Source organism: Psammomys obesus, unplaced genomic scaffold, assembly GCF_907164565.1.
Source record: "Psammomys obesus unplaced genomic scaffold, mPsaObe1.curated_primary_1811, whole genome shotgun sequence".
Classification (NCBI taxonomy): Eukaryota; Metazoa; Chordata; class Mammalia; order Rodentia; family Muridae; genus Psammomys; species Psammomys obesus.
Genome location: NW_026596125.1, coordinates 5,442,172 through 5,454,896, shown reverse-complemented (window position 1 = coordinate 5,454,896; position 12,725 = coordinate 5,442,172). Strand labels below are relative to the sequence as shown.

The following is a 12,725-nucleotide window of genomic DNA, read 5'->3' as shown; positions in this document are numbered from 1 at the left end:
CTGATGCTTCAGCTAAGGTGCTGAGGCTACTGTGCAGACACTGGCTCCAGCAGGCTGCTCACTACCAGGTCCACCTGCTCTTGGCTGTGAAGCTTGGGCAGGAGCATCTAGGTGTTGTTCTTACAAAAGCTAATGTGTTTTCCTTCTTAATTTTATTCATTAATTTTTGTGGCAGTGCCTCACCATGTAGCTCTGGATATCCTGGAACTTGCTACCTAGACCAGGCTGGCCTTGAACTCACAGAGATCTCCCAGGAGTGTGTGCCAACACTCCTGGTTGTGGTTTCCTTTTTTAAAAGTTATACTTGTTAAAGAATATCTGAAAAATAAAGAAAAGATAGCGAGAATTGATGACTGCTGTCTTGCCCAAGCACGTCTGCTCTTTAGCATTGTGGTGTTTTCTCTTACTCGTGCCTTTTTAAATATGTGTAGTAATGCTGCTGTGCCCTGCCTGCACTCTTACCATAAGCCTCTGCCTACGCTCTTTGGGAATATCATGTCTTGATCCCTTGAAGACAAGGCATATCTTTTTCCAGTTAACCACCCATCCATGAAGTTGGCTAAACCTCCTTTTAAAAATATCATTATTGTTGTTGTTGTTAGTGTGTGTGCGTGCGTGTATGCAAATGTGCAAATGTCATGGCACACATGTAGAGGTCAGAACAACTCTGAGGAGTTAGTTCTCTCTTCCTACCTTGTCAGTCAGGCTCTCTGTTGTCTCTTCTGTTCTGTGTATTTCACACTGGCTGGCCCACGAGCATCCTGGTGATTCTCCCAGTTCCGCCTCATCATAGGAGTGCTGGGATTTAGAGATGTGCACCACTGCGTCCAGACTGGTTTCACGACAGAACTCAGGTTGTCGGGGGTGCACAGCCATCTTGCTGGCCCAAACTGGCTGAACTTGCATGTGAAGTTTTCTGTCTTCACCTTTTTTTGAAGTAGTTATTCCAATTTCTGTATGAGACAGAACTTATGTTTACTTGCCTGAATCTTTACTCAGAGTGCAGGCAGTCCCGTTCATTCATTCTATTTCCTTTAGTGTGATAGACAAAGTTGTGTTTTCTTCTTTGGACATTGGCCTCCTTCCCTCCTAGAGGCCTGTCAGTGTGTGCCTAGCCCCATCATGGACATGACAAGCATCCAGGAGTGGGTGTTTCCCTTGCTGCAAGTTGGCTATGTGTGCTGGAGAGAACAACCCCCCCACCCCATTTGCCTTCCCCAAATACATGTTTCTTTCTCTCGTTGTTGGCCAGGTGCCCTGCTGACTGCATCTCAAGACACTCCACTCTCACCTGTTGCCTCCTCCGTCTCTCCCCTTCTTGACTTCTGTTGACCCCCTGAGACCACTTGACTGGTCCTGTCTGTGCGATGCTGTCACTGTAGCTCCCGCTTTCCCCTCGCTGAGTGAGTTTGTGTGACCTTCGCACTGTATTCATGCTTTGGGATTTACAGGCCATAATGATGTCAGTGGTGGAGGTTAGCAGATGGCAACAAAGCAATGAGACCTGACATGTTCTAATGACTCCCTCCTTCCCACCCTTACTGGCCAAGCCAGCGGAGGGGCAGGGGTTTCCTTGAAGTATTTAAGGAGGGGGCCGAGGAAAATCAGGGGGTGGGGCCCAGGTGCCGATGAGGCCTGTGACCTTTGCTGCTATAATATCAGTGTTTCACAAGCAGGGCGGTTCAGGAGCCCACTTGCAGCCCATCAAAAATTGATTTAATTGCAATTTTTTCCTCCAATTAGGAGCACTGGAGCCTGACTAATTGGAGTAATAGAGAGTAATAAGGCTCAGATAAAAAGCCTTCCTCGGCTTCCTTTGTATCTTGTGTCAGTGCCTGTCAGAGGTCAGAGAGCTTGCATATTCTATTAGGCAGCCTGGCCTTCATTTGTACAAATTAGTTTACCCAACAGTAATTAAAATGCCAATGCGGGTTGAAGAGAACTGAATACACTTGATGGGCATGTTGGTGAATGATGTGACAGCTCTGGTGGCCTCCCTTGCCAAAGTGTGTCAGCCTGGGCTCAGGCTGTTGGGGCCTAGTCCAGCTGGGCGGCTCTGGCCAGCCGCGGGCACAGCTGCTGAGCACAGCCACTTCTGCTGCGGGCCTGGGGGCTTTTCTTTCCTCCTCCAGGTAGAATCATTTGTTCAACCTGTTGACTCATTCAGCCAGTCATTCGGGAAGCTTTTGAGACTAAAGGCAGACACTGCATTACCTGCTGGGAACGCAAAGAAAATTAACCTGAACATGGCTGGCATGAACGCTGTGGGGTGAGGGGCGATGCAATGGATTCTAGGATTAAGACAGCCAATTCTAATACTACTTCTGCTGCTCAGGTGACTAAGAGGCAAATTCTGTCACCTCCCTGAGCTTCCTAATCTGTGAGAAAATGCTAGCAAATTCTTGCTCAGCACCTGACACATAGTAGGTGCTCGATAAATCATAGTTGCTTGGCATGGTGATACATGCTTGTAATGGTACATTTGGAAGGCTGAGGGGCAAGGGAGTGGGGAGAGGACCTCGAGAGTCCAAGGCTAGTCTGGGCCACATAAAAATAAACCATCTCTAAACAAATGGTAAGTAAATGACAGCCATTCCCCCATGTCTGTGAGGGACTGGATCCAGTACCATTACCTAATCAAGTCCCTTCTTACGTAAATGCACAGTAGCCAGCAGGTGGTGGGCACCCGCCCTCCCAGCAAGGAGGAGTCAGAGCAGGAGGATCACAAGTTTGATGCCATCCTGAGCGTCATAGTGAATTCCCAGTCAGCTCTCAAAACCAAAATAAAGAAGCTGGGAAGAGCACTTTCTGCTTTTGCAGGGGATCAGGGTTTTATTCTCAGCCCCCATACAGGACAGCTTACAACTTTTTGTAACTCTAGCCCCAGGGTTGTGTTAGGGTTTCTGTTGCTGTGAACAGATACCACGTCTATGGCAACTCTTATAAAGGAAAACATTTAATTGGGGCTGGTTTACAGTCCATCATCGTTAAGGTAGGAAGCATGGGGGCAGGCAGCTTCACATGCAGACAGACATGGTGCTGGAGAGGGAGCTGAGAGTTTTATATCTGGATCCACAGGCAGCTGGAAGAGAGTAAGGCACACTAGGCCTGGCTTGAGCTTCAGAGAACGCAAAGCCCACTCCAATGACACACTTCCTCCAGCAAGGCCACGCTTCCCAGTAGTGCCAGGAGGACCTATGAGCGTACGGGGCCATTTTCATTCAAACTACCATAAGTTAATGTCTCTTCTATTTTTCATCTTGTATTTAGGACCCCTAACTTTCCTAGTATCTTTATTGATCGGATGGTTTACATGCCCACTTTGCACTTTGTGGCCTATGTGATGCCAGGCTTGCCTGAGGTAGGTAGTCAGTGGCAAGTTGAAGGTTTGGACAAGGGTGAGAAAGAACAAGAAAATTTAGGCTAACTTCTGGCCAGGGCTTTGTAGTTAAAAAGTATAGCTTACAGTCTGAGGGACTTGTTACTCCCCCGCCCTTGGATAACTGTCACTGTTGTTCAGGTTGGAGCCTTTGGGGATTTGGGACATACTCCTTTAAGAAGCAAATGACCACCTTCACTGCATTTGAACTCTGGGAGGACCATTCTGGTCAGTTTCATGGATCTGTATCGAATGCCCTTTGGGCTAGGCACTGGACTGAACTGGAGTACATGTAGGCAGTCTCTAGGAGGAGCCATGGAAGGAATGCATGTGTTTCCTTTCATTGATGAGAACTTGAAAAATAGGGAGCAAATAGATGTCAGGCTGACCCTAAGCAGGCGAGAGATCAGGACAGGCTTTACACCTGGGAGCAAGGGCTGTGGCGCTTAGAGAACGGGGGGGGGGGGGGTAAAATTGATGGTAGGCACAACCCCCACCCAATTGCCCTTTCAAAGCATTCAAGCTGAGTGGTGGCAGCCCTGGCTGGGACTAGCCAAGTGCTTGGATTTTTAGCATCTACCTTCAAGTGTGGCTGGTCTGTGGCTTTTGCCACATTCTTTGTAATGACCATAGGCCTTGGGGAGAGGACAGGCCACAGCAGTGGAGAGGAGTTCAAAGAGTGTGGGGCTGCATCTACAGCTAGTTTGACTCCTTGACACCCAGGCAGTCCCTCAGATTGGGCATGTTGCCCATCTGACCATCTATCTGCAGCCTGTATCTCACACGGCTTGATGTTGTTAAACTCTCAGGCCCTCCTAAACGCCAGAAAGACAGTCTAGCTTCACGGCACCTAGGCAAAGGGGAAGTCAGCTTTGGGAAAGAAACGTTTATAGGTGTGCTGTCCAGGCAATTTAAGACATAAGGGCCCCTCTTCTTGGTGGCAGATGGTCAGGGCAGGGGTGGGTGGGCCAAGCAAAGGACAGGAGTCCCTGGGAAGGGTTTGCATCATCCCCCTTCTCCCGACCCCGACCCCACCTGCTGGGAGGTCAGGGCTGCAGGAGTGGCAGGGATTAACTCCCAGGCTCCTCCCCCACCTCTCTCTATTGATTTACCTTGAGGCTAATTTAGGCCTGTGGCCAAGAGGCCTTGAGAGATGTCTGTGTCTGTGCTGGTGCCCTTCACCTGGCCCCAACTCCTCAAAAGTCTGGAGAGCCCAATTGCCTGCTCCAATGATTTCCAAGTAGCTATTATGTTTCCAACCCAAGGTAATTGGCTTTACCAGTTATTAATGGATTACCTACAGAGAAAAAATGTAGGAGGAGGGAGGCAACGGTAACACCTCCGGACTTTGTAGTTTGGTTGCTTGGTGTCCAGTGGCATGCTGGGCACGACCACTTCACGGTAGGATGGCTGCTGGCAGCACTGTGGAGGAAGAGGAAGTTGGGATGCTGTCACATCCCTGGGGGAAGCTTTGGCTTGACGAGTGAGAGCCCTGAGTGTCTGACCAGGCCTTGTTCCAGTCTGGAGATGGCAGGTGGGCACTAGTACAGTTTTGGTAGTCAGACTAGCCAGTACCTGCCCGGACATTTCCCTCACCAGGAACCGAGCTAGCTCCTCGCCTGCTGCACTTCCCCAGCCTCTGCCTTCTTCAGAACTTCCTCTGTAGAACTCTACTCATGTTGGGCACAGGTGCTGGCCAGTGCAGCCCGGTTGGCTGCTTGTCTACATAGTTAACATGTCGTTACTGTATCCAGTCTTCCCTCCCCAGTGCAGGGCATGTAGGGACCTGGCCCATCCTGGCCCCAGTACTTTCAGCCTTACTGACTGACATCAGGTTTCTTAAGGCTTCCCCTCCCACCCCTGCCAAATGATATAATGAAGGTCTGCTCTAGCTCAGGTGCTCAAGCTCTCATCCCGTTCTGTGGCTCATTACACCAATCGTTCCCACAGTGCTTGTGCCTCCGCAACATGGAACCATGCAGACTGCCTATGTTGCATGTTCTGAGAAACTCTGGAAACTGTGTTCTTCCTCACCTCCTCTTGGCAGTGCTCAGTGTCCGTAGAGACTCTTCCTGAGTCATTCCTCAGCAGTCATCTCATTCCTCAGCCAGGCACTCCTGGCTGCCTGGCCCTGCGCCCTCAAAGGTAGAATATGCTCCTGGAGATAGACTCACTTTTCTATTTGTGTTTGTACAACTTTGCCAAATTTGTCTTCCAATGATCTGGGGGGAGAGGATGTTGAGATAACGTTTACTCTTTACAGACCAGCCTGAGTTCTGGCCTCCAACTCAGATTCACCTGCTTCTGTCTCCCTAGTTGCTGGGATTAAAGGGATGCCCCATCATGCCTTGTTTCCCAACTTGTAAACCCTTCTGGAATGTCTCCAGCTGATGTAGGTATCACTGCTTAGTCCCAGGAAGATGTTCTAGGAGGCCTTACAGCACTGAGCTTCAAGTCTCATACAGCTACATATGCTGAGCCCTGGGCTCAGAGCTGCCCATTCAGAGGTCTGCCGTTTCTGTGGTCAGTGGTCATGTGTCTCAGTGCAAAGAGCAAGCTCATCTATGGTTGGATCTGTAGGGCCTCCAGTTAGTCAGCCCTCTCCACGCACCAGCACCAAGTTGTCCTTTTGAGACTTCTGAGGTACGTCCTCATTCTCTCTCAGTGTTACTTTTTACTTTTTCTGGCTTAACCCCATGATCCCTGGGGAAAGAGCCCAGCATTTCTAATGTGTAGCCATTTCCGCCACAAGTTCTGACAAGCCAGCTCTAACTCTGTTCTCCTTTTGTTTGGCAGCTCTTTTGTGACAGGAACAGCTTGTTGTGGGCACTTCTCACCTCTGAGAATCTGGGACCTCAACAGGTAAGAGATTCCTAACCCCACAGTGGTGTTCAGTGGGGGCAGGGCTGGGGCGGCTGGGAGACAAAAGAAGAGCTAGCTAACCAACCCCTGCCTCAGTTAGCCCAGTGGTACCAGAGAATCCTGGGGAGAAACCCTGCCTTGCCACCCACTGACAGCTACAATGCCTTTCTTGGGGAGATATTTGAGGTTAGCTTGAGGAGACAGTTGAAATCACCTGGGACAGGTGAGTAATTCCATGGAAAATTGATAGTAACTACTTAGATTTAATACATATTTCTGAGGAGTGCCTGGCTATGGGATCTATCCTCAGAGGGGAATTTTTATAACTTAAAAGACTTCAAAAGTGGCCTATAGAACCTATAAAAATAACTGTAGAAAAATTAAAATACTAGCAGGTTTTCTTCACAATCTCCAGTTGGCAAGCTTAGCACATTCTCATTTGATTGTCTGCTCTTCTGTTTTGGTTTTGTTATTATTATTTTTTTTTTTTCCAGAGCTGAGGACCGAACCCAGGGCCTTGCACTTGCTAGGCAAGCGCTCTACCACTGAGCTAAATCCCCAACCCCTTGTTATTTTTTTTAACCAAAAACTTTTATTTTGAAAAAATTCTATATTTATAGGATGTTACAAAATAGAGCAGAAAGGTACTTGTATAGCATCTTATATACTATAGTGTAGTGTCAGAAGCAGAAGCCTGACAATGGTACATCCTGTGGGCCTTCCTCTATACCCACTACCACAGTGACGATATAGACTCCTTGAACACTCTTCATAGTTGTGCCCACCATCCTCTCTAGCTCTCAAAACCACTTAGATGCTCTCTGCCTCTCATTTTGTTATTTTAGAGATATCATATGAATGGAATCATACCTTCGTAATGCCAGGCATGGGCATATACCTTTGATCCCAGGACTAGAGAGACAGAGGCAGGCAAATATTTATGAGTTTGAGGCCAGCCTGTTCTACAGAGTGAGACTGTCTCAAAAATAACAAAAACAAAAAAGATCAATAAAAAAAAACCAAAAACCTAGTTAGTTTTTTTGTTGTTATTGAAAACTCAACATGTTGAGAGCGGTAGACGTTGTCATCTCAGTGTCTCAGTCCTTTCCACCAGTGTTCACCCACTAAGGAAGACAGCTGCTTGGAGTTTTGTTAAGTGTGTGTTTAGCTTTTTTACTTACCAAGCTTTTTTTTTTTTTTTTTTTTTTTAGCACATCATTATTATTTTGCATTCCTACCAGCAGGGTACCACATATCTGGGTTTCTTTTTTTTTTTTTTTTTTTTTTTTTTATCTTGACCAGTGTTCTGATATTGTCCCTATTTTTCATTTTAGCAGTTCTAGTAAGTCTGATATTATGATTTTTAACTTGGTTTTCTCTGCTAGCCAGTGATGCTGAACACATGCCATATGCTCATTTGCCATCTATATATCTTGTTTAGCAAACTGCTAGCCAATGTCCATGGCCCATTACACTGCTTTTCCAGTGTTGAGTTTTGAGCTTTATATAGTCTAGACATTAGTCCTTTGTCAGGTATGTGATTTACAAATATCTTCTCCTGATCTGGATCTTGTCTTTTTGTACTTTTAATTTAATAATGTCTTCTGTAGAACAATTTGTTGTTTTTGAGACAGGGTTTTTCTGTGTAGCCTTGGCCGTCCTAGACTCCCATTATAGGAGTGGCTGGCCTTGAACTCACAGAGATCCTCCTGCCTCTGCCTCCAAGTGCTGGGATCAAACGTGTGTACCATCACTAACAAACTTTAAATTAAGAAAAAAATTTCAACATTTCTATGTATGCGTTTTGCCTACATGTATTCGTCTGTGTGTGTGCTTGCTGCCTGCAGAGGCCAGAAGAGGGTGTGGGACCCCCCTGTTACTGGAGTTACAGATGGTTGTGAGATGCCATGTAGATGCTGGGAGCAGAACCTGGGATCTTTGAAGGAGCAGCCAGTGTTGGTAATTGTTAAGCCATCTCTCCAGCCCTCAAATTTAAAATTTTTTAAAAGACTCATTTACTTATTATATATACGATGTTCTGCCTGCATGTGTGCCTGCACACCAGAAGAGGGCACCTGATCTCATTAGAGATGGTTATGAGCCACCTTGTGTTTGCTGGGAATTGAACTCACGACCTCTGAAAGAACAACCAGTGCTCTTAACCTCTGAGCCATCTCTCTGGCTCCTCAAATTTAAATTTTTGATCAGTCTAAATTTCTTATTTTTCCTCTAATCAGTTGTGCCACATCTGAAATTATTCAGCTAGCCCTGAGGAGCATACTGTAGAACAAGAGTAAGACTTTCCTGCCTGTCTCTTCTATCAGTTGCTCTAGTTCTATCTCCTCTCCTCCTCCCTGGGAGGAAGGGAAAGCCCCACATCTTTCTGAAGTATATGCCTCACAGCTAGTCCCTCCAGGGGACAAGCACAAGAACTTAACTGAGCACATTTTCCTCTTTATTCTGATGATCATCTGAGAACAGGGATAGGATGCTCAGAATCTCCCCAAACTACACTGTCTGTCGGGTTAGCTCTGAGGGTGGGAATGCCTACTCTTTATTGAGGCCAATTTGCTTCCTGGATCTGTGGGCCTGGCCAAGAAGCAGGCTGAACCCCTCTCCTGTAGAACAGGCCTCCGGTGTCTGAGAACCTGTGCCTGCCCTCCAGGGCCGCCTTTTCCCAGGCCCACCGTTTTAGTTCTTCGTAAGCACTGTTCACCGGTTAATCATAGCTTTGGGCTCTAAGTAATGAAAATCTAATTCAAACAGCTCAAATAAGAGTGGAATTATGATTGAAGAAGAAAAGAACCCAGAAGTTGGATGGAAGAGTTGATGAGTTCCACCATTATAACTCCATCATAGCTCCAGACCATGAGGACTCATATTCACTCAGCTTTCCCCTTGCCATCCCAGTCATGGTGGCTTTTGCCCCTGCATTCAGGCTTGTTTAGAACAGGGCCACCAATTCATAAGGCAACATTTAAAGGTAGAAGGAAGATTTGTCTGTGCATGAGGCCATTTTACATTGAAAAAGCCTTTCCCAAGAACACTGAACAGATTTCTCCTCACATCCATTTGTCAAAACTATGTTCAAGGTCTCGTCCTAAACCAAACCCTGGCAAGAGGCAAGGAAGGAGCCATTGTGCTTTGTCTCTTTGGCCTGAAAGAAGAGCCAGCACCCCTGGACATGTTGGCAGAAAAAGGCGGGTGCTGAAGATCAGGGTTTAGCAGGGAAGAAGGGAGCAGTGGTCAGTGGTGCCCTGTGGAGCTGGCCCACTTTAGATCTACTGCTTAATGCGGTAGGTGGTCATCACCCGTTGCCAGCTTGGCTAAAACTTCTAGGGCTACTGTGACCTCATGTCCCAGGGCTGTTGGCATCTTGCTCACTGTGGAGTTTGCTCTCCTGAATTCATTCTGTAGAACTGCTACCCGTCCTTCCCTTTGTGATTAAGCCTGAGGCAGGAGGGACCCTCTCTCCCGAAGCTATGTTCTGGAAGCAGTAGGAGCTTAGAAGCTTTGGCTGTGTGGCCTGACAGGTTCCCACTCCAGAATTGCACAGCCACTTACAACCTCATCTGGGGCCTCTCTGGAGTTTGCTCTCCACTTTGGGGACTGAAAAATGGGAATTCATTGTTCCCGACTACCCATAAGTAGTTATGATTAAATAACTATAAAAAGTGCCCCCACTGTCTGACACCTGCATCTTTGCCTTCTCCCACAGTACTCCAAAGAGCTTGTGGGAACCTCACCTTTCAGTTCCTAGAATACCAATAGTAGAGACCAATAGCAGGAGAGGAAACTGATGTCCGCACAGCTCAGAAAAGGGTCTTGCCACTAGGGCTGTGGCCTATGGATGGCACAGCAGTTTCAGTTAGTCACACAGTGGAGGTTCATGTGCCATCATCCCCTCTGCCTGGGCTCAGCTCAGGGAAGGTGGCCTGGACACACCACCGTGGCCTAGCAGCATCTCAAAGGTTGGATGATCTGTAGGTGGTGGTGGCACACGCCTTTAGTCCTAGCACTTGGGAGGCAGAGGCAGGCGGATCTCTGTGAATTCAAAGCCAGCCTGGTCTACATTGTGAGTTCCAGGACAGCCAGAACTACATAGAGAGGCCCTGTCTCAACAAAACAAAACAAACAAAAGTTGGATGATCCTTTGAGGTGCCTGTTATTGCTTTGGAGGGATTTAAAATCAGGATGGAGTTCTAAGGGACTGGCTCTTTGAATGTCATTCTTCTGAAATCCCTAGACCTCATCAACCCCAAACAGTGACACTTTACTGAACTCAAAATGAACCTAAATAATAATGGACGCAAGGTAACTGAGGCCTTGGGTTGCACTGGAACCAAATGAGTTACTGTCTCTGTATTTTCTGCCAGCTTCTGGGGTCTACACGTGACAGATCCACCCTAGGTAGCACATGGCATTGCCTCCTCTCTATCCCCAGACTGTCCTCATCACCCACGGGAAGAGGAAGACCTTGGGCAAACATCTGCCCTGTATCCAGGACTGTGCAAGCTTGGAGAACTGAGCAGGGCAGGGGGAGAAGAGATGCCCTGGTGGGAGGAAATGGATGGCCAGGACAACTCTGGAGCTGTCTTTCCTAAAGAAGCCCAAGCAGATAATAAAGCCATGTAGAAAACAGGATTAAGGTAATGAACAGGCAGGGCCAAGTTTGATCTTTCAATAACACCAAAGCCTGACTGACAGGCAATCTGCAAGGTGGAATGGTATTGCCGGCAGGACGCTGGCTGGGCGGAATGCGGCACTAGCTGGATGCTTTGCTTTTAACCTGTCACCACCGAAACCTGAGCACAGCCTGAATTTTCTTTTATGTGTGTGCTGACTTGGGGCAGGGTGGTTCTCAGCATCTGGGCTACCCTTAGGTGATGGTGGGGGCTGGGACACCCAGGAGTTGCAGCTATCCCACTGGGCACCAGTTCTGCCATCTTTAGAGCTAGTGCTGCAAGTCATCTCTCAGGTGCCCATCCCAGGAAGCCTATACTGTGGACAGTCCTTTCAGGGTACCCAGGGGCTAAGCAGAGAAAGGGATGGAGGAAGGTGCTAGCTGAAGCTTGTCTGTCCTTTTTAGCTTTTCCCCTACTGGAACAGCACTGTAAGTTAAGCCCAGGAGAGGGGATTTCCAGTGAGGAAGATGGGGCCCCTCATTCAGCCATAAGGTGTACAGGACCCAGTTTCTCATGCTGATGGTCTTACGGCCCAGTATTCAATTCTCAAGTGCCAACAACTCCGAGTGACAGCCAACCACTGAATTAATCTTGTGAGGCTCTGAGGAACTGTGCCAAAGCCATCCTGTTCCTCAGCTTGAAGCTTGGAGGAATCAGAGTATACTTTGTGTCCTCTGTCTGCATTTCAAGGAGGTGCTTGCCTACTCCCCAGAGGGTGCAGCTCCTGGAAGGCCTAATAGGCCTGAGTGGCCTATATCACCTTCCACCACTGTCAGCCTGCTGTTGCCATAGGACTTGCATTTTCTACCAATGGGCATTTGAGCTGGCTGGATCTAGCATTGGTCCCTAAGAGCAGAGCACCCTGGGTCCCCATGTGGCTGGCAATGGGTAAGCTGCAGGATGGCGAGGCCTGTGACTCCAGACCTGAAGGTGTCCCAGGGTCCAGCCACAGGCCCTCAGCCATCCTGGGGACTTTGAAGTAGGAAGCAGGTAGGGGGCTTTTGGTGACTTTACTTTTCCCAAGGCATGGAACCCTCTGGGTACCGCCACCATGCAGTGGTGTGTTCACATGTCCCTAAACAAAAAAAAAACCTTCTCTTTTTGTCCCCTAAGGCCAGGGTCATCTCTGTTCTCTGTTATGCTTTCATTTCTATCTTGAAGCTACCAAATCTCTTCTCAGCTAGGGAAAGGGCAGAATGGGTTTCCTGCTTTGCTCAGGGCAGCTGCATGGCTGGAGACAGTCTCTGCCTAAGGGAACCTTGGATGTCAACACGTTGATCTAGTCCCTTATCTGTCCTCATGGCCTCTTCTGTTGCATGCTGAGTTAGCATACTTGTACGGGCTCCCTGGTCAGCCCCAGGTATGCTGGCAGTATAGCTTAATCTTGTGCTGAGCACAGGCTGTGAATATAGGGTACGCGCTGACAACAAAGTGGGTGGAGGTGGAACTGCTCAGCTCAGGCTGGTGCACCGAGGGCACCGTGCATGCCCCTTCCACCCTCGTGTGGCTTTGTCTGCCCTGGCCTTCCTCTCCCCCGCCCTGTGCAGGGGCCTGGCCTTCAGTCAGGATGATTACGGGACTGCCCCTCTTGAAAGTACCTGCCTTCTCCTTTGAAAGTATTACTGACAGCTTTTTCATTCTCTTTTTTTCTTTACTTCTTTAAGGAACCCTGTAATTTCTTATTCTTTCTTCCCCTTTGCTTTTGCTTTCTTGTCCCCTCTGTCCCCCAGAACTCTTTGAAATCGGCTCTCTGCCTGCTGACACCAAACTGATACTTTGCGTTTCACTTCTTCTTATCC

At 48.0% G+C, this 12,725-nt stretch overlaps 1 protein-coding gene across 1 annotated transcript in view; it reads left to right on the top strand.

Annotated features, from left to right (window-relative positions):
• Fbxw4 (F-box and WD repeat domain containing 4) overlaps window positions 1-12,725 on the top strand; it is an 80,006-nt gene that overhangs the window by 60,498 nt on the left and 6,783 nt on the right. The window contains exon 6 of the mRNA XM_055591541.1: window positions 6,176-6,241. Within this exon, the coding sequence (XP_055447516.1) occupies window positions 6,176-6,241 (66 nt within the window). The remainder of the gene's footprint in view (window positions 1-6,175; window positions 6,242-12,725) is intronic.